At 49.6% G+C, this 22,043-nt stretch overlaps 1 protein-coding gene across 1 annotated transcript; it reads left to right on the forward strand.

Annotated features, from left to right (window-relative positions):
• Positions 1–10,349: 10,349 nt before the first annotated feature.
• Positions 10,350–11,344, forward strand: LOC142827511 (olfactory receptor 52M1-like). Its single transcript, XM_075923106.2, has one exon. It carries the CDS (start codon positions 10,385–10,387, stop codon positions 11,342–11,344), a length of 960 nt encoding a protein of 319 aa, XP_075779221.2. The 5' UTR covers positions 10,350–10,384.
• Positions 11,345–22,043: the final 10,699 nt, after the last annotated feature.

The raw sequence follows: 22,043 nt of genomic DNA on the forward strand, positions 1-22,043 counted from the left end.
GATTTTCTACAATGTCACTGCAGAGCTCTCTTCCCTGAATCACTTATGGGCCATCAGGGAGTCATTACATCCTGTCCAGATCTTATTTTGCTCTGTCAGCAAGAGGAACTGGTGAATTGGTCTGAGCAAAACCCATCAATTCATAGGGTTCTCCACCTCTCTAACGTCTCATAATAGGATCCCAGAGGCTTTGTGCCCTCCTTTTCTATTACCTCAAAGAAAAGCCTCTGCCCCACCTTTCTCCCCAAATTCCCACCCTCGTCCCCATTACATCCCTCAGGTCTCCACCTCTGTTCTGACATTTCCCTCAAAGCTCCAGCTCTCTCACTCACCCCCTCCTCCCCTTCTTCCATCCCTCGCTGGACCGGCCTCACCACTCCCCTCACCGGCTGGGCACCTTCTGCCCCAGGATTGTCACGGGAGCTGCCACAGACTGACAAGGAGCCTGCCATGAGGATGTAGCTCCGGGCCCAGCAGGCCTGGCAGGAGTGGGGAGGGAGGAAGCACGATTTGTCCCCAGATGACACTGGGGCTGGCTTTGCTGGCAAGCACCGGGTGTGGTGTAACAGAGGGTGTGGCTTTGGTGCATCTTGTTCACTGGCCCATGTGAAGGCTGCAACATGCTAGTTTGGGTGGCATTGGTTGAGTGCTTTGCAGCCTTTCGGTTTCATTACCGATAATTGTACTGTGCCTAGTCATCTGGAGTCTTTTGGCTGGGCTGCCACTGAAGTAAGGGGAAAAAGACCTGAGGGTGGGGAGACAGCCCTGGTTTGGAGGTGCAGAGGTTCTAGGGTGAGTGTGGAGAGTTTGTGCTGAGGTTTCAGTGTAGAAATAGCCAAGTGGTTTTGTTTCTTTTGCTTTGTATCCTAGGGTATGTCTACACTACAATGTTAGTTCGAACTAACGGACGTTAGTTCGAACTAACATTCATAGCCGCTACACTAGCGCTCCGCTAGTTCGAACTTAATTTGAACTAGCGGAGCGCTTACTTCAAACTAGGAAAACCTCATTTTACGAGGATTAAGCCTAGTTCGAATTTAACTAGTTCGAATTAAGGGGTGTGTAGCCCCTTAATTCGAACTAGTGGGAGGCTAGCCCTCCCCAGGTTTCCCTGGTGGCCACTCTGGCCAACACCAGGGAAACTCTATGCCCCCCTCCCGGCCCCGGACCCCTTAAAGGGGCACGGGCTGGCTACGGTGCCCGTGCCAGGTGCAAGCCTGCCAGCACCCAGCCAGCAGACCCTGCACCTGGCATGGAACAGAGCCACCCACCCGATGTCCCCCAGCCCACCCCCTCTTCCCGGGACCAGGCTGGTGGCTCCCGGGAGCTTGCCCTGGACCGCAAGAGGCGGGCAACTTCCTGGGCAAGTGCGGACATCGTGGACCTCGTCCACGATCTCTGCACTAGGCACAGGAAAGTGGCCGTCTAGGGCAGGAGAGCTGCCAGCCTGGCCACCCAGGAGCAGGTGTGCATGAAAATCAAGGGGGTCCACTGAGACCCCCAACCCTGAGCCCTGAGCTTACAATGGCCATCCTGGGTCAGACCAAAGGTCCATCTAGCCCAGTAGCCTGTATGCCGACAGCGGCCAACCCTAGGGACCCTGGAGGGGATGGACCGAAGACGGTGACCAAGCCATTTGTCTCGTGCCATCCCTCTCCAGCCTTCCACAAACTTTGGGCAGGGACACCACTCCTACCCCCTGGCTAAGACTACTCCATGGACCCAACCTCCATGACTTGATCTCACTTCCCTTTCAACTCTGTTCTAGTTGTAGCCTTCACAGCCTCCTGCAGCAAGGAGTTCCACAGGTTAACTATTTGCTTTGGGAAGAACAACTTTCTCTTACTAGTTTCAAGCCTGCTACCCATTCCTTTCCTTTGGTGTCCTCTAGTCCTTCTTTATGGAAACTCATGAAGAACTTTTCTGTGTGCACCCTCTCCACCCAACCCCTGCTTTTAGAGACCTCTATCCTGTCCCCGTTCCATCTCCTTTTTTCTAAGCTGAACAGTCCCAGTCTCTGTAGCCTCTCTTCATCTGGGACCTGTTCCCAACCCCTGATCATGTTAGTTGCCCTCCCCTCTCCCAGCCTTTCTCTTCCCCTCTCCCACCTCCTTTTCCCAGTCTCCCCCAGTTTTGTTCAATAAAGACAGAGTCAATGTTGGAAGAAACGTTATCTTTATTTTGTACATCAATAAGAAGGGGGGCTAGGGAAGGGTAAGTGGAAGGAGGTGAGGGAGGAATGGGGTACGTGCCCCCAATGGGGAGGACTGGGCTGGCTCTGCGGGCTTCTGGGGGTGGAAGCTCTCCTACAGCCCCCCGATTGCCCCCTCTCCCCAGATGGCAGCCTGCGGCAAGTGCAGCCGGGCTGATGGCCGAGTGGTGTGATGTGCCCAGTGTGGGTACTCCGGGCAATCCAAGCCAGGACTGCTTTGCAAGCGGGGCACCCCTTAGAACTGTCTGTCCGGGGTGGGGGTCGGGACCCTTTAAGCACAGCCCTCGGCTAGCCTGAGACAACATCTCCACGCTCTAAGTCCTCCTCTGATGCCCTGCCGGCACTGCTTCCGGCCATCCTTAAGCCTGGTTCAGGGTCCACTCAATGTGGACTTGCTAGTTCGAATTAGCAAAACGCTAATTCGAACTAGTTTTTAGTTCTAGACGCGTTAGTTTGAATTAGCTTAGTTCGAATTAACGAATTCGAACTAAGTTAGTTCGAATTAGCGCTGTAGTGTAGACGTACCCCTACTTTGCTCTGCCTGTTCTCACATATTACTACTTAAACCCTACTGCTTGTACCTAATAAAATCATTTTTATTTTCAGTCAAACCCAGTGTAATGGGGGGCAACCAGTGTGCACATTCCCCCTTCCATTGTTAAACGGGGCTCACCCAATTCTTTGGGGTCCAATCCCATATGGGGAGTGCTGCCTTAGGAAACTGGACCCTAAACTGCCCTCTCCTTGGACCTGAAGCGGTTCGGTGTCTGTGCTGCTTCTCGGTGTGGCAGGGACCTCAGCTCGGGGCCTTGGCTGGGGGAGACCAGGGAGCTGGCCCAGCAGAACCGGGCAGTGAGGTGTCCCAGAAAGTGGGAAGGCGAGTGGCAGTAGCCTTGGAAGCACCCCGGGAGGCCCCCCAAGAGGTCGTCTGTGACCGCCCCCCCATCACACTGATCATGATTATTATTCAAATGTTCCATTTTCAGCCAGAAATCCATTTTCCTGGTAGACAACTGTGCTACTTACTGGACTGACACCTGTTACATTTGTGAAGACGTATTAGATCCGGCTACATCCGTACTTTCCTCCTAAGTGTGAATTAAAAATTAAACACTCCAGAAGCCCAATTAAATAGCCCACTCTGGCAGCAACCCAGCTGGGCCAGAAAGGGATGGGTCTCTCTCTCTCTCTCTCTCTCTCTCTCTGTCTTTCTTTTAGCCTCATGGGCACTGGGTTGTCAGCAGAGTCCCGACTGACACAATAAGAGCCGGGACACTGACACCCAGGGAGGCAGAGGAGTTCCTGGCACATAGTGTTGTTGGGGGGACTCTGGTATCCCCAACTCCCTAGTTCCTCTCCCACCCCAGGGAAGCAGGGGTATCTCTCACCATCCTGGGCACTGGGACAGCCGCAGGTCTCCCAGCACTTGAGGTGGCAGCCATGACCCCAGCCACCTGGGGAAGCAGAAGAGTGCCTGATGCACCGGGCCAGCAGGACTCCTGCACCCCTGCATCCCTCATTTCTGTGCCAGCTGTGGGGGCAGGATCGCCTTCCTCATAGTGGTTGGGAAGGGGGCCTAGGTCATTTCCTTCTCCCCCATCCCCGATTTCTAATCTGAACCCAGAGACTCAACAAGCTTTTCTCCACCTTCATACAGTGGGTCTGAAGATTTATGCTGCCTTCTCACATGCCATTAGCCATTGGGAGAACTTGTCCCCTAATTTGGGAGCATATAAGCAAGAGTTTGAGATAACAAAGAGCCATCGAAGTGCAGCTGCAGAGCAATTGGAGAAAGTGAGGGGAAAACTAAAAAGAAAGAGAATCAAGTTTAACAGGGCATGAGAACAAGACTAACCCTGAAGTGAGGTAGAGCCCCTTTGGATCATAGCCATTGTGATTTCATTTTTGAGAACCTTTTTACGGAAAAATTTAAAGTTCGCCAAGAGGGAAGTGGCTGCAGTCAGGACTGACTCGAGCCATTTCTGCACCCTGGGAAGCGGGCGCGTGGTGCATGCGCGGCTCTGCCCCCAGGTGCACGGCGCATGCATGGCTCTGCCCCCTGGCGTGCTGCACACCTTACAGCTGCAATCAGGAGTGTGGCACAGCCCCCAGCCCTCAGATGTGCGGCGCCTGATTGCAGCCCTAAGGGGCGCCACGCAGCCGGTGCACGGCACCCCTTACAGCTGCCATCAGGTACCCCCCCATAGGTTAGATCCCCATAGGTTAGATATCACACCAGTCATAGACTGTCATAGCAAAATCCACAGACTTCAACAAGGAAAGAGGATTATAAAAGCAGGGAGCCTTGCTGTGGAACTTTGGGTTCGTCTTGTCACCAGCTCCAGAAGAGCATCATTTCTGTCATAGATCTGGCTGGCCACTAGATTGATCCAGACTCTAGACGGGTAACTATAACATTGTCTGGCGGGACTGTGGGTTTGGCGTTTGTGTGTGTGTGATTGAAAAGCATATGCGACTGTTGGATTCTCAATAAATGCGGCGTACTGCCTTTTCCCCTATAAAAGATCTTGTGTGCTTTGTGTAAGCATAACACCGGGTAGTATTCAGGCCATTCTCAGCGGTGTCGTTGGTGCCCAAGTGGAGAAGCAATAAGGGGTAACGGTTTGATGACTAGATCAGTTTCAACAGACATCTTCTCACCATCTGAATTCTGGCTCCAAGCAAGCAGCACAATTCTCGAGTTCACCAGTCGGAACAACAGAGGGATGACTCCATTCCTCTTAGGAGGAAGTTCTGTACAACCATCATCCTTCTTCTCCTCGTGGGAGTGGAGAGCACAAAACCCTCACCCTAATCCTGCCATTACACCCCATGTCTCCTGGTGTACCACTTCGCCTTCTGATCCATTTCTTCAGATAACTCTTCCAAACTATACCCCACCAGACTGTTGTGCTGAGTAACCTACAATGACTCCTTATCTTTATCTGCACTGGGGGGTACCTGAGTTCTCCTCTTTCTTCTTCTGAACGTCACATGGAGGTCACAATTTTGTCCCTGTTCTGCACAGAGGAACTGCAATGTCTCCTCCCTAGTCGCTTGGCAGAGGATGCGCTGACAGAGTGGCTGGCTCCCTGTCATCTGTGCACTCAGCCTGTGGCTCAGGCTTTGAGAGGGAGCTGGGCCTTCGAGCTCCCGGAGGGGAATCCGTCACATGACTGATCTCTCGGGGACAGAGCGAGCGGTGACAAGAGGACCCTAGTCCACATCCCTGCAGAACTTTGCTGTCCCTGTGCGTTTCAATACACTCTCTGGGTATGTCTACACTACCCCGCTAGTTCGAACTAGCGGGGTAATGTATGCATACCGCACTTGATAATGAAGCCCGGGATTTGAATTTCCCGGGCTTCATTAGCATGAAGCCGGCTCCGCCATTTTTAAAAGCCGGCTAGTGCGAACCCCGTGCCGCGCGGCTACACGCGGCACGGGCTAGATAGTTCGAACTACGTAGTTATTCCGAACTATCTGTACGCCTCATGGAACGAGGTGTACAGATAGATCGGAATGGCTACGTAGTTCGAACTATCTAGCCTGTGCCGCGTGTAGCCACGCGGCACGGGGTTCGCACTAGCCGGCTTTTAAAAATGGCGGAGCCGGCTTTATGCTAATGAAGCCCAGGAAATTCAAATCCCGGGCTTCATTAGCAAGTGCGGTATGCATACATTATCCCGCTAGTTCGAACTAGCGGGGTAGTGTAGACATACCCTCTGTCTCCTTCAGACAGGGCGCAGCCGTTGCCAAGGAACTGGATGTCTGTAGACACACAATGCAAACGAGAGACGGGAGGGAGGCGTTGTCAGGCCAGGCTGAAAGCCAGACAGACGGTTCAGTGGTAACCACCTTGCAGTTAGCACCCTGGGGAATTCTGTCAGACCTGTTCCACGGGCAGGCCCTGCCCGGCCATGCCCCCTTTTCTCTTTTATCGTACATTCCGTTAACTGGCAGAGGTTAGTCCAGACTCCTGGGGTCGCTGTGTCATTCTCGGTGTGACCTTAACCCAGTTGGTCACACCTTGCCTTGGTTTCCCCACCTGTATAATGGGGATATGTTCACAGGGACTTTCCTTTCCTAGCTGTTCAGAAGATAATTCAGTGGGAGATGTTGCACAATACGGTGCTAATTTCTGGTGACAATGACCGACCTCTGAAATTAGGGACAGACATGAGTGTGGGCAGAAAGGGTTTGGGTCTCTGTTGTCATCTGTCTCCAGGTCTGTTTGTCTATGCTCTACCCATCCATGCTGGGCATTAGCAGGGGATCAGGACCTGGGCAGATCAGGGTGTTATCCCAATATCCTCTTTGTCATCAGCTCTAATTTCAAAATCCACACAAATACACAGAGCAGCCCATTCATCTCTCAGACTCATAGACTCATAGACTTTAAGGTCAGAAGGGACCATTATGATCATCTGGTCTGACCCCCTGCACAGTGCAGGCCACAGAATCTCGCCCACCCCCTCCTAAAATAATCCTCTCACCTATATCTCAGATATTGAAGCCTTCAAATACTTTGAAGACCTCAAGATGCAGAGAATCCTCCAGCTGTGATCTGTACCCCATGCTACAGAGGAAGGCGAAAAACCTCCAGGGCCTCTGCCAATCTACCCTGGAGGAAAATTCCTTCCTGACCCCAAATATGGCGATCAGCTAAACCCTGAGCATGTGGGCAAGACTCACCAGCCAGACACTCAGAAAGTTCTCTATAGTAACTCCTATCATCCCTCCATTGACCTATTTCCCACTGATAATGAATGGTCAATTAGTTACCAAGATCATGTTATCTCTGGTTCAGCTGGGAGCCTGAATCTTCTCATCTCCCACGAGGAAGGTCCCTTAATGACTGTTTACTTCTCAGCCTGGCTGAAGAGCCCAGAGGCACAGACATGGAGACAGAGACATTGGCTCAAGGGACTCCAGTCTCCAGCCTGTTTCCATGCAGAGGTCGCTTCTCCCCTAGATGCTGAGTGACGCCCATGGGGATTGCACAGAGGGACCTTATAAATGGTGCAGTCCCTGCGTTGGCTCTTAGCATGCTGCCAACGTGGACGTGGCTACCGGAGAGACATTCCCTGGGAAGACACCTCCACCCCAGGATTCACAGGTACCCATCCCTTGCTGAGGGGCTCACTTGCTTGATAAAGCCGGAGGAACACGGTGTGACGGGACAGAGAATAAGTCTGTGGGCCTTGTTGCAATGAACAGATTTAAAGCCCCCTGGGGGTGGGTTTCCTCTCTCAACACGGGGCAAAGTGCCGTTCCCTTTGGGGTAGTCCCTCTCCCTGTCTGACACCGCCAGCTTGGTTTCGGCTGCATTTCCGTGGCCCAGGGGATCCGTCAGGAGGAACGGGGGTAGAAGATGGACAATGCAAAGCAAAATTCTGAGGCCGTGACCCATGGATTGCTCAGAACCCTCCAAGGCAAAACTCTCCTTGGAGTAAGAACTGAGTAAAGCCGCGAGGAGCCGGGGGGGGTTAGTGCCCAGTCCTTGTCACCCTCTCTCCTTGCATCTCCAGGCTCTGGCTGGCAACAGGGTGGCTGTTACCTGACTTGTATTGCTAGGAAAGCCAGGAGCTGATGGGGCTCCTCACTGTGACAATATGGGAAACAAACCCACCTATGGTCAGAGGAGCCGGCTGAACTGTCATGTCTGAAATTTTCAAAAGACAATTGGGTGGGAAGCAGGTCTCCTTTGGGGGAAATTTCAGTCCAAATGCCTCACAACTGTCACCTGATTAGCAATAAACATGAGGCCTTCGTGTGAAAGTGCCAGACAGCCTGCACTCAACGGCTACGTCTAGACTGGCATGATTTTCTGAAAATGCTTTTAACGGAAAAGTTTTCCGTTAAAAGCATTTTCGGAAAAATCGCATCTAAATTGGCAGGATGCTTTTCTGCAAAAGCACTTTTTACGGAAAAGCGTCCATGGCCAATCTAGACGCATTTTCCTCAAAAAAGCCTCTATCGCCATTTTCGCAATCGGGGCTTTTTTGCGGAAAACAAATCTGAGCTGTCTACACTGGCCCTTTTGCGCAAAAGTCTTTCGGAAAAAGACTTTTGCCCGAACGGGAGCAGCATAGTATTTCCGGAAAAGCACTGATGATTTTACAGGAGATCGTCAGTGCTTTTCCGGAAATTCAAGTGTCCAGTGTAGACAGCTTGCAAGTTTTTCTGCAAAATCACCTGATTTTGCAGAAAAACTTGCCAGTCAAGACACAGCCAATGGGATGGTCCCAGCATGAGCTCCAATGGCAGCATCATTTGGGAATCCCGAGCACCGAAGGGCTGGGCTCCAATAATGTCTGTGGCCTGAGTATCACGGGCCAATTTGGTCTAAAATTAAAAGATCTGTGGCCTGCACTGTGCAGGGGGTTGGACTAGATGATCATAATGGTCCCTTCTGACCTTAACGTCTAGGAGTCTATGTTCGGACTTTCAGTGTAATTGAGTTTTTCCCCTTCTTTGTGTGTTGTGAGACATAGGAAAAGTAAGTGCCTGTTCTGCTTTCTCTAGTGACGGACTCAGGGCCTGGCCTTCAGGGGCGTCCGTTCCATGATCTCTCTGTTCTCACCGGGAGGAAGGTTTCCCTGAGATTTAATCTGACTCCGCCGTGCTGCAGTTTGCTCCCATTGCCTCTTGCCCTGCCCTCTGCAGCAAGAGACACCAGCTTCCCTCCAGCTTTCTCATGCCACCTGCTCAAGGGTTTGAAGCCCTCTGTCGTCGTCTCCTTATTCTCCTCTTTATGCAACTAAACTCACCCGGTTCCTGCCGCTGGCTCATGACGCTCGAGTTCTGCCCTTTGGAGCATCTTTCTCATTTGTCTCTGGCTCCTTTCCAGTCTCTCTGCACCTTCCTAACCAGCAGTGTCCAAAACAGGGCTCAGCACCACAACTGGTACAGCTGTACTAACACCTAGTGACATTAGCCTGCTATACCTCTGCTAGAGCAAACTCACCTGGAGTCTGCCTTTTGGAAACAGCAGGAAAAGTGCCATGTAGAGATGCTGATCTTTCGCACAAAATCTTGCCGCCTGTCTACACCGGCCGCGAGTATTTGTGCAAGAACACTGACTTTGTAATGTACAAAATCAGTGCTCCTTGCGCAAATACTCTGATGCTCCCGCTCAGGCATAGGCCCTCTTGTGCAAGAATACTTGCACAAGAGGGCCAGTGTAGACAGGAATGTTAATTTCTTGTGCAAGAAAGCCCGGTGGCTAAAATAGCCATCGGAGCTTTTTTGCGCAAGAGAGCGTCTACACTGGAATGGGTGCTTTTGCGCAAAAGATGTTTTTTGCACAAAAGCATCCATTCCAGTGTAGACGCTCTCTTGAGCAAATACTCTTAACGGAAAAATGTGTCCATTACAAGTATTGTGCAAAATCATGCCAGTCTAGAGGCAGCCATGGGGGAACAGCTAAATTGCCTGGGCACTGCTTAATGGAATGAAAGGCAGCCGTTCTTCTACAAAGGAATTTCACCAGCCGGCTATACAGAGCGTGTAGAATTGGCATTCACCTGCAAATTTGACAGTTTCCCTAGGCTTGAACAAAGATATTAAATAGATGTTGCATTCAAAAACTAATCTCTCCTGCCTTTAAAACCTGATTTTTACATTAAAATCCAAGTCTGAGATAGTTCCAGCCCACTTCATTAGCCTTGTTAAAACCAGTCCTGCAATTGACAGGTATCTTTTTTGTTATAAAATACTTTTTTTCCCCCGGTTATTCCTTTCCAGCTCATTTTCTGAGGAAGTGGCCCATGAAAGCTCACGATACTTGACATATTTTTGTTAGTCTCTAAGGTGCCAGAGGACTCCTTGTTGTGCCTATTAAAGCTCCCCAGAGCATGATACATTGTAGATGCATGGAGCGCCATAAAATACGGAGTCCACGTTAGAATGGTCAATTTTACATCAATCATTGACTGTAATAATAAAAATGTCACTTTTCCGGGTGTGATGAGACCAGTCTGTTTCAGCCATGACAATAGCTACCAATAGTGCATGTGTTGTCTGATATAAACATTGTCTCTCCTTCCAGGCACTTGTCCCACCAACATCATCCTAGACTCAGAGCACAGAAAAGGAAGTCAGGGGAATGACTGGTCCATACAGGAGACATTGTTCTACCTCACAGTTGAACCCATTCTACTCTACTCTATGTCAGATTCCAACACAACCCATTTCACCAACCCCTCCGTCTTCATCCTGCAGGGCATTCCTGGCCTGGAGATGGCCCATGTCTGGATCGCCATCCCTTTCTGCGTCATGTACATCATAGCTGTCACAGGGAACTTCACCATCCTGTTCACAGTGAAGATGGAGCCAAGACTCCATGAGCCCATGTATTATTTTATCTGCATTTTGGCTGTAAGTGACCTGGTCCTGTCCACCTCCATCCTGCCCAAAATGCTGAGCATCTTCTGGTTCAATTCCAGGGAGATCGATTTCAGTGCCTGCCTCACCCAGCTCTTTTTTTTTCACTGTTTCATAATAATGGAGTCTGGGATCTTCGTGGCCATGGCGTTGGATCGCTACGTGGCCATCTGCTATCCCCTGAGACACTCTACCATTGTGACAAACCACATGGTGGGCAAGATCGGTCTGGCTGTCTTCCTGCGCGGCAGCATGATTATACTGCCCATGCTCCTCTTGGTGAGGCAGTGGTCATACTGCAGAACCAACATTATCCCCTATCCTTATTGTGCACACATGCCAGTGGTGGGGCTGGCCTGTGGTGACACCCGCATTAGTAGTCACTACGGCCTCTTTGTGCTGTTCTGTGTGTTGGGTCTGGATGTGATTTTTATTGTTGCATCCTACACCCAGATCCTCAGGGCCATCTTCCGCCTCCCCACAACAGACGCCCGGCTCAAAACCTTTGGGACCTGCATCTCCCACCTCTGTTCCATTATAGTGTTTTACATCCCAGGGCTCTTCCTCTCCCTCATGTCCCGATCTGATCAGAAGATGCCTCAGCATTTCCATGCTCTCATTAACAACGTGTACTACTTGATGCCCCCCATGCTAAACCCCATCATCTATGGGATGAGGACCAAACAGATCCGGGACAGGCTGCTGCATCTCTTCATTCATAAAGGCACCTGCTGTTTTCTGTAAAGTCTGTACAAAGCTGGCTGGTGACATGGTGCTGGACCCTCTTCCCTGAATCACTTATTGGGCCATTGGAGAGTCATTACATCCTGTTGTGGTCTTACTTTCCTCTGTCAGCAAGAAGAACTGGTCAATTAGTATGAGGACAGCTCATTAACTCAGAGCGTTTTCCATTTTTCTTATTTCTTGTAACTGGACTCTTGAAGCCCTGTGCCCTCCCTCCTACTCCGTCCAAGACAAGCCTCCTTCCCCACCTCCTGCCTCATGGTCCCACTCCCTTCTCCACTGCTTCCCCTGGTCTCTGCCTCTGTTCTGATATTCCCTCAAAAGCTCCAGCACCCTCTCTTACTCCTCTCCTCACCTTCTTCCGTCCCTCGCTGGAACTGCCTCACCGGTCTCCTCACCAGCTGGGCTCCCTCTCCCCCAGAGTTGTCCCGGGAGTTTGTCCCCTAATGGCACTGGAGTGGGGCTGGCTTTGCTAGCAAGAACTTTGTGTGGTATAACAGAGGTTGTGGCTTTGGTGCATCTTGTTCACTAGCCCGTGTGAAGGCTGCAGTGTGCTAGCTTGAGTGGGATTGTCTGACTGGTTTGCAGCCTTTCAGTCTCATTACTGATAATCGTACTGTGCCTGGTCAACTGGAGTCAAAAATTCCTTTGCTGATGGACCTTCGCTTGCTGTGCTCTCATGTTTGCATTGAACTTTTCACCCACCTCTCCATCACTGGTTGGGTGATGATGACGATTATTATTATTCAGCTATCCCATTTTGAGCCACAAATCCATTTATCCAGGTGGACAACTCGGCTACTTGCTGGACAGATGTACGTTACATTTCTGAAGGTGCATTAGATCCTGCTACAGTCTGTACTTTCCTCCTGACAATGGTGGCTAATAAATCTAATATAGAGAGGGTGTCTGAATTGTGTCTCTTGAAAGCCAGGCACACACAGCTGAAAAGAAAATGCCAGTAGGAACTATGTATGGAGGGTAGTAGAGAACCAATAAAATGTGACACACGTTTCACTTCTGGATTAAACGTGAATTTAAAAAATAGCACCTCAGGCACCCAATTAAATAGCCCACTCTGGCAGCAACACATCTGGGCTGGGAAGGGGTGGGTCTCTCTCTCTGTCCCCTGAGAACGTAACTTAAGGCCCTCCTTGCTAGGTTAGAAAGCCCACCTCTCGTGATCTTCCTCTCTTTCTAGCAATCCTTGTTCCTGGAACAACATTCCACAGTCAAAGAATCCAAAGCCCTCTCTCCAACACTACCTGCACCACCAGGCATTTACCTCCATGATTGGATGGCCTCTCTCTAGGCCATTGCCTTCATCATGGAAGATGGATGAGAACATGACTTGAGCCTCATACTCCTTCATCCTTCTCCCCTGTGCCAGGTAGTATTCAGTGACCTCCTAAAGGCCATTTTCAGAGGTATCAAATGGAGAAGTAGTCATGGGTAGCTGTCTACACTGGCCGCTTGAATTTCCGCAAGAACACTGGAGATCTCATGTAAGAAATCAGTGCTTCTTGCAGAAATACTATGCTGCTCCCGTTCAGGCAAAAGTCCTTTTGCGCAAAAGCTTTTGTGCAAGAGAGCCAGTGTAGACAGCTCAGATTTGTTTTGAGCAAAAAAGCCCCGATCGCGAAAATGGCGATCGGGGCTTTTTTTTGCTCAAAAGCGCGTCTAGATTGGCATGGACGCTTTTCCGCAAAAAGTGCTTTTGCGGAAAAGCGTCCGTGCCAATTTAGATGCTCTTTTCCGCAAATACTTTTAACTGAAAGCTTTTCCATTAAAAGCATTTGCGGAAAATCATGCCGGTCTAGACGTAGCCCATGTCTCCTGGTCCACTGGTTCTCCTGATCCATTTCTTCAGATAACTCTTCAAACTATACCCCACCAGACTGTCTGTGCAGAGTGACCTAATATGACTTCTTACCTTTATCTGCACTGAGGGGTACCTGAGTTCTCCTCTTTCTTCTTCTGAAGGTCACATGGAGGTCATAATATCATCCCTATTCTGCATGGCCCTCTCTGCTATTTCAGTATGCTCTGCCTGCAAACACTGACCTCTATCAATAAAGTCTTCTTTTTCTCTGATGCAACACAGTATAGACAGGAGGGCCTTTAGTCCTTTAAACGTCTCTGCCAATATGGAGACCAGATTGCACTTTCTTCAGATGAAGTCATTTCTATCCCCTGGGAAAAAGAAAAACACATGGCACATCCTGTGCAGTTCACAACAGGTGATTGTTCACTATCCATATCCTCTTCTTTTGATGATCCTCTTCAGATGCTGTATTTACTGCTCACAGAAATATGAAAGACACCTCTGTGGAACCCTCCCCCAGGCAAACCTCACAGACAGGGCCGGCCCGAGCCATTTTGGCACCCCGGGTGGGCAGCGCCACCCAGGGCGCACGGCGCATGTGTGTGCCCACCCCCGGGCACATGGCGCATGCACGAGCCTGCCCCGGGGCAAACGGGACACCTTTGGGCGCATGGCACATGTGTGAGCCCGTCCCTGGGGCGTGCGGGCAGTCGCACCGTGCATGCGCTGCCCGGCCACCACCGCTGGCGCACTGCCCAGGACTGCCTGGGCAGGCCACGCCTGGCCTTGCAGGGCCCCACGGCCAAGGGGGGAAGGGCACTGCGGGGAATAATGCAGCCCTTGTCCTGGACAGCCATTGCAGCCCGCCAGGAGCTGGGTGCGCGGCGCCTGACGGCAGCTATAGGGGGCGACATGCACCCCTTCCAGCTGCCATCAGGTGCCCCCATCATTTGGCGCCCTGGGCAGCTGCCTGGCTTGCCCACCCCTTAATCCAGCCCTGCTCACACACAGCCCTCTGTTCACTTGTCACGCAGTTCACAACTGGCTGGTTTTTAATAAGGCTGCTGAGTAGTGAGCCTGGCTCCGAGCTTTCCCTTTAATCATGCACTCAGAGGCCACCCGGAACAAAGCATCCCAGTTCAGACTTTTCAAACAGACACATGTTCAAAGAGCCACACTTCAAGCAAATACATGGGCAAACAGTCTCTGCAACCAGCCCCAGTCAAACAAAGGTCACAGCAGACAGACACATGGATATTCACCCCACCAGCTCACAAGACAGTTCTCTCCGCCCCAAACGTGAGGCTATTAAAAGTTTGTTTGCTGCTCAGCCCTGCGTACAGGCCTGACCCATACACCATTTGCCGCCCACCTTGACTGGAGTTCTTAGGCTCATAACTGATTGCTGCTCAGTCCTGACAAGGGACTTATATTCCCAGATGTTTGCCTGGATTGCGGGATAGAGATGTTAACTTGCCACTGCTTTGCCCAGACTTCTCCCCGCAGCCGAAACTGAGGGTTCCCCACCTAATTCCCTTCTTGTAGGTGACTCCCAGACATGTAGTGAGCTGGAGTGGCCTCCGCTTATACAGAGGCAGGAGGAACAAGCTCTATGTAGGGAAGACTTTCTTGGACACACTGGGTGCAGGTGAAAACAAGCAGAGGATTTATTGGTTCACACAGCTGGTGGAGTACCACCCAGGGGTTAACCCGGTGAGCACTAATTTAACCAAAACATACATTAGATTATATAGGTAGCAAATGGACGTAGGAGAAGTGATTTGATAGGTCTAGCAGGGGACGTGAGATATGCACATAAGCCAATGGTCTACAACAGTTACACAGTATCTCCGCCCATTGCCAATTAAACATGTTATCACTAATACAAGTAATTATTCCTAACAAGCTAAATAAGCCAACATAAACAAAGACATGTTGATGGTCATTTTGTCGGCCGGAAATATAATGTGTCTCCTGAGGGGGTGGTATTGCCTTGGTGCGATCTTTGGGATCCAAGTTTATTTTCTAAAAACAAAGCAGACCATAAAAAACAATCCTGCGCGGTTATTTGGTTATTTGGTACCGGCCTTATCAAAGTGAGGCCCTTTTGGAATGTGGTTGCCAGGGGAACCAGGGTCACAGTAACTGTTGAACTGTTTTACTTCCCAAGCTGGCCTAATACTTTCAGGTTTGAGTTTGTCAGTTCTCAGCAAGATACCATGGACTGCCTCAATTTACCCTACACTCTAATACACAATACTTGGCGAAGAATGCGGGCAACGTACTGACCCTTGCAGTATAGGGTCTTGTACACACTCTATCGCTTTATTAATGATTCCTAACGTTCTGTTTGCTTTTTTGAGTGCCCCTGAACACTGAGTGGATGTTTTCAGAGAACTCTCCACTGTGAGTCCAAGGTCTGTGTCTTGAGTTGTTATAGCTAAACTAGTCCCCATCATTTTGTATGTGTAGTTGGACTTATTTTTTTCCAACGTGCATTACTTTGCTTTTATAAACATTACAATTAATCTGCCATTTTGTTATACAATCACTTAGTTGCCCAATCACCAGGCACTTTCCAAGTGAAGAGAATCTATTTTCTGTGAGGAAAAATAACCCCACAGGTCACATTGCAGCTAAGCAAGGGGCAAATCCAAGGCTAGAGAGCACAGGGGATCTGTCCCAAGGCAGAAGCCATAGAAGGGTGATAGAATCAAAGAACCACTAAGGAGGGGGAAGATGGTTTCTTTGACACTGCAGCAGGTGGCAAACCCGCCTCAGGAAAAGAGCGTTGTTGGGCCAGTGAGGACATGTCTACACAGCAAGGTGAGAGCCAAATTAAAATACGCAACTTCAGCTAGGTCAATTAAGTAGGGCTACAGGGGTCGGTGTAAGAAGTCCTCCAGCTCGCCACTATTTTAACAGTATTCTGAAATAAAGCTTGCCATGTAGACGTGCTCTTTTTATTCTGAAATAAGATTGCTCTGTAGACGTACCCAGAGAGAAGTGTCCGGACAGCTTACTGCCATCCCACCATGGATCACAGAGGTATACGCCCTAGGGGATTTGGCAGAGAAGACAACTGGGGGGAATAGTAGGAGCACAGCAACAGCTGGAGCTCACTAGTCACTTGGCAGTGGACGCCCTGATGAAATGGCTGGTTCCCTGCCATCTGTGCATCCAGGCACCCAGCTTGTGGCTCAGGCTTTGAGAGGGAGCTGGGCTATTGGCCTCCCGGAGAGGAATCCATCACTCAACCGATCTCTCGGGGTCAGAGAGACGGGGGGATGGAGGAAACCCCAGCCTGGTTCTTGCCTTTTCAGAATGTTGATATTAACGTGCGTTTCAATACGCCCTCTGCCTCTTTCAGATAGGACACAGCTCAGGCTGAGAAAATGGTTGTTTATGAAAATACTAATAATCTGTCCAACAGACGGAAGGAAGCCATTCCCAGACCAGGTTGTCAGCATATGCCGGAGGGCTCAGGGGTAACCACATTCCAGTTCTGAGGAATTCTTTCAGACCTGCACTATGAGCAGATCCTGCCAGAGCAGGAATCAAATTCTCTCTTGTTTAACCGAGAAGAGTCAGGGCTCCTGGGGTTGCTATTTTATTCTCTGGGTGACCTTAACCAAGTCAGTCACACCCTGCCTCAGTTTCCCCACTTGTATAATGAGGACATATTCATAGTGACTTTCCTTTGCAAGATGTTTTGAAGATACTTCCATGAAAGTGGCTGTACTGTACGATGATTGTTACTGGTGACAATTGCTGATCTCTGATCTCTGAGTGATAGACACGAGTGACTGTAGAAAGTCTTAAGGTCCCTTTAGTCGTCTGTCCCCAGATCTGTCAGTCTACTCTCTACCCATCCATCCTGGGCATTTGCAGGTGAGCAGAACCTGGGTGGATCTTGTGGTATCCCAATATTCTCTTCTTCATCACCCATAACTTTATCATATAAAGAATTAAACAGAGCATCTAATTACTCTCTGATTCAGCAGAGATCAAATCTTCTCATCTCTCACTGGGGAGGTCCCTTAATTAGTGTTTAGTGCTCAGACTAATTGGGCTCAGGCACAGAAATGAGAATAGATATTGGCCTGTGTGTTCCCAGTGTCCAGCCTGTTTACATCCAGATGCCGCTTCTCCCCTAGATGCTGAGTGAAGCCCACTGGGATGGCACAGAGCTGCCTTATAAACAGTGCCAATCGCTGTGTCAGCTCTTAGCATTGAAAGTTTCCGTAGACCGTGTGGCGGGAGAGGTGCGGCACGCGGCTATCTGAGACAGATTCGCACGGAGGAGGCTCCCATCCCTGGATTCACAGGTACCATCCATGGCTGAGGAGCTCACCTGCTCAATAAACGTAGCACCACATGGGTGTGATGGGATAGCAAGTAAGTCTGTGGTCCCTGGCAATGAACAGACTTAAACCCCCTTGAGGATGGGTTTCCTCTCTTACTATGGGGCAAACTGCCATTCGTTTTCATTCATCCAGCTCTGTGGAAGCTGCACTTCTGTTGCCCAGGTGATCCGTCAGGAGGAAAGCTATTCGTAGATGTGCAATAAAAAGCAAAAGTCTGAGGCTGCGGCCCATGAATTGCTCAGAACCTCACCCCCCAGTGTATAACTCCCCCTGAAGAAGAACCGAGTAAAGACCTGAGCAGCCAGCTGTGTGTTAATGCCCAGACACCGTCACCTCCTCCTTTTGAATTTCAAGGCACTGAAACAGGGTGGCTGTTACCTGACTTGTGTCTCTTGGAAAGCCAGGAGGTACTGGGGCTCCTCGTTGTGGCAGTTTTAAGAGTTTTTCAACACGGGCCACGCTCCTTTTCTCCTGTCACATGGGGAGGGGGGAGGCTAAATGTTCATGCCTGAAACTTTCGAAAATGCAATTCAGTGGGCAGCAGCCATCTTTTGGGGGAAATTTCAGTCCCAGTGCTTAAGAGTTGACATACTGATCATGAACTGAAAATGAGGCCTTCTAACTGAAAATGCCAGTCAACCTGTATTCAATGTGATGTTACCAGCAACAGCTACAATGGCGAATCCAAGGGAGTCCTATGGAGCTAAGCTCTGAGCTCCCGTAAGGACAGTGGTATGGAGTTTCACAGGCTAAATAGGTATAAAGTTAAAAAAACGACTGTACATTCAGACTTTCAGTGTAATTGAATTTTCCTTCCTTGTGTGTTGCGAGACACAGTTCATGTAAGTGCCTGATCTGCTTTCTTTATTGATAGACCCACGGGGTCCAATGTGAGATAATCCATTCTAGTCCTTGACCACCCTCCGAGTGACTTCGCTTTTTCTAACATCCAACCTAAACCTCTCCCACTGCAACTTGAGACCTCTTGTTCTGTCACCTGCCACCTGTGATACAGGAGTTGGTACTCAATGATCTAAGGGTACGTCTAGACTACATGGCTCCGTCAACGGAGCCATGTAGATTTGTTTGTTCGGCAAATGGAAATGAAGCCGTGATTTAAATAATCGCTGCTTCATTTAAATTTAAATGGCTGCCCCGCTCTGCCGATCAGCTGTTTGTCGGCAGATCGGGGCAGTCTGGATGCTCCCCTATCGACATGAAAGCCCTTTATCGACCTCCCCAGTAAACCTCATCCTACGAGGCATAACGGGGAGGTCGATAAAGGGCTTTCAGGTCAGCGTGGGAGCATCCAGACTAGTGCACTGAGCTAACAAACAGCTGATCAGCTGTTTGTCGGCTCAGTGTGGCAGCCATGTAAATTTAAATGAGGCCGCGATTATTTAAATTGCGACTTCATTTCCCTTTGCTGATCAGCCTAATCTACATGGCTCCATCGACGGAGCCATGTAGTTTAGACACACCCTAATTGTCCATTCTGGGGAGGGGGTGGAATCTCCATCCCTAGAGGTTTTTAAGCCCCAGCTTAACCAAGCCCTGGCTGGGATGATGGAGTTGGGGTTGGTCCTGCTTTGGGCAGGAGGTTGGACTCAATGACTCCTGAGGTCTCTGCCAGCCCTGGGATTCTTTAAGTCTATAACAGAGGTTGTTAAATTTCACCCAGACACTTGGCTCTCCACGTCCTTTCAGAATTTTTAGCGTCAGTTCCATGATCTCTCTCTACTCACCGGGAGGAAGTTTTCCCGGAGATTTAATCTGACTCTGCCGTGCTGCACTTTGCACCCCTTGCCTCTTGCCCTGCCCTCTGCAGCAAGAGACACCAGCTTCCCTCCAGCCTTCTTTTGCCACCTGCCCAAGGCTTTGAAACTCCCTGTCATGTGCCCTCTGTCTCCTCTTTACCCAACTAAACTGACCCGGTTCCTGTAGCTGGATCATGCGTCTCGAGTTCCTCCCCTTGGAGCATCTTTTACATTCACCTCTGGCTCCTTTCCAGTCTCTCTGCACCTTCCTACCCAGCAGTGTCCAAAACTGGGCCCAGCACTGCAGTGGTATAGCCGGACTCTCACTCAGGCCAGGGCTATGCTGGAGCTGGAAGTTCAGCATGAGGTAATTCCAGCTACATAGAACACATAGCTGGAGTTGGCTGAGCTTACGCCGAGCGTGACGGTGTCCATACAGTGGGAGTCCAAATGGAACAAATGCTCCCATCAGCTTCCATTACCCCTCGTGATTGCAAAGAGAACAGATGCAGGCAGGAGCTGCCCTCAGCATTCGATTCGCAGGTCTATACTAGGCCCTCTAAATCAAACGCCAGAAGATCCACTTCCAGAGTGTTGATTGGCCAGTAACTAGATAGATTCATGGAAGTTAGCACCACGAATGGCTATTAGCTAGGATGGGCAGGAATGGCATTCCTAACCTCTGTTTGTCTGGGGTCGGGAATGGGTGACAGGGGAGGGATCACTTGATGATTGTCTTTTCTGTTCACTCCCTCTGGGGCACTACTGGAAGACAGGACTGTGGGCTACATCGACCACTGGTCTGACCTCGGATGGCCGTTCTTATGTAAGTATAGATGTGGCCCTTGTGACACTAGCCTGCTACACCTCCGCTAGCGAAACTAACCTGGCATCAGCCCGTTTGGATACAGCAGGAAAAGTGCCATGTAGAGATGCTGATCTGTCATGGTAACCCCCGTGTGCACAGCATGAGGCCAATATCTGAATTCTTCCATTGACAAACCTGTCACCTCCCCGGGAGGGGATGTACATGTGTGATGGGAGAACACCTGCCATCTGGGTGAGCAGTACACACACTGATGGAATAAGGCAGCCCCGCTGTAGCATTTCAAGTGCAGACAGCCCTGCAGCCCCTCTCCCAGCAAAGCGGCCAGGCTGTATCTGCAGAAAATTCCATCCTTCCCATTGCAATTACCCCTGTGGTTAATCACCCTCTGGCTACGTTTAGACTGCAAGCCTCTTTCGAAACAGAGTGTCTAGAGTGCAACCACTTCTTTCGAAAAACTAAGCCGTGTTTTTAAAAGAGAGCATCCGTGCAATTAGTTTTAAAACAAATAAAATAAAGTTCTTCACAGAGCACATAGTCAACCTGTGGAACTCCTTGCCAGAGGAGGATGTGAAGTCTAGAACTATAACAGAGTTTAAAGAGAAGCTAGATAATTTCATGGAGGTTAGGTCCATAAAAAGCTATTAGCCAGGGGATAGAAATGGTGTCCCTGGCCTCTGTTTGTCAGAGGCTGGAGAGGGATGGCAGGAGACAAATCACTTGATCATTGTCTTCAGTTCACACCCTCTGGGGCACCTGGCACTGGCCAATGTCGGCAGACAGGCTACTGGGCTAGATGGACCTTTGATCTGACCCAGTACGACCATTCTTACATTCTTATGTTCTTATGCTTTCTTTTGAAAAAGCCCTGTTTGCATTCAGGAACGCCTTTTTTCGAAAAAGCGCTTTTGAAAAAATGTGTTTTTCCTCATAAAATGTGTTTTACCACGATTGAAAAAACTACCATGTTCTTTCCATTTAATTTAGAAAGAACGCAGCAGCAGTCTAGACGGAGATGATTTTTTTTTCGAAAAAGGTCACTTTTTTCGAAAAAACCCTGTAGTCTAGACACACCCTCAGTGCTAAATATTTGGCCCTTATTGCCAGCTGCTATTTGTCTGGCTTCAGCTTCCACCCACTTGGCCCTGCTCTGCCTTTTTTTTCCTAGATCACAAAGCCAGTTATTACTATGGAAGGTGAATAGAGGAAGCTGCTTAATTCTCTTACTATCCAGCTTTTTCTTGCGCCTACAATAATTTTTGAGGCTCTTTTCCATACATGGTCCAATTCTGAACATTTTTTTCTGAAATGTGGACCCCAGAGTCAACAGACATTTGTACCAATGCCTTCCCTTGTCCCAACTCACAGGTGGCTCCAATCGTCACAGCAGCCTGTTTGACCACATTGTACTCCGATTTCTTCTGTTCTTCTGAATATCCTAAATAGCCTCCTCTTAGTGACCCAAAGCTCTGCCAGACGTGGAAATTTCCATGATGTTTTTAGTAAACCTCTACCATTTTCATAACTTCCTATCTGTATATTTGCTGTTTCCCCTTTTCCCCACTTTGTTTTGTACTGCTCCCTCCACTCCAATTAAATCCTTCTGGTCCTGTAGTCTGTGGGTGGGGCCTGCATTCTCTGTGACGAGAAGGCAGCTTTGCAAGTGACTGTATTAACATATTTTGCTTGCATAGGCCTGGCTCACCAGATGCATCCATGTGCCTAATATGACTTCCTCCTTGTAACCAAATCATTTATCTGCAATGATTTTCTATTTACTTCCAGATCATTGATGAAAATATTGAATAGCATCAGACCACTAAAAGATCTGGGCAGAACACCACTGGAAACAGCCCTGTGCCCTGAAAAAGGCCCATTGACAACAGTTTTCAGAGATCTCCCAATTAGCCCGTTTTTAGCTCTT

This window comes from Pelodiscus sinensis, chromosome 1 (genome assembly GCF_052426305.1).
Source record: "Pelodiscus sinensis isolate ZL-2025 chromosome 1, ASM5242630v1, whole genome shotgun sequence".
Lineage (NCBI taxonomy): Eukaryota > Metazoa > Chordata > Testudines > Trionychidae > Pelodiscus > Pelodiscus sinensis.

Bases quoted from the DNA above. Each gene is read 5' to 3' on its own strand.
- LOC142827511 (XM_075923106.2), top strand. From the start codon at position 10,385: ATGTCAGATTCCAACACAACCCATTTCACCAACCCCTCCGTCTTCATC.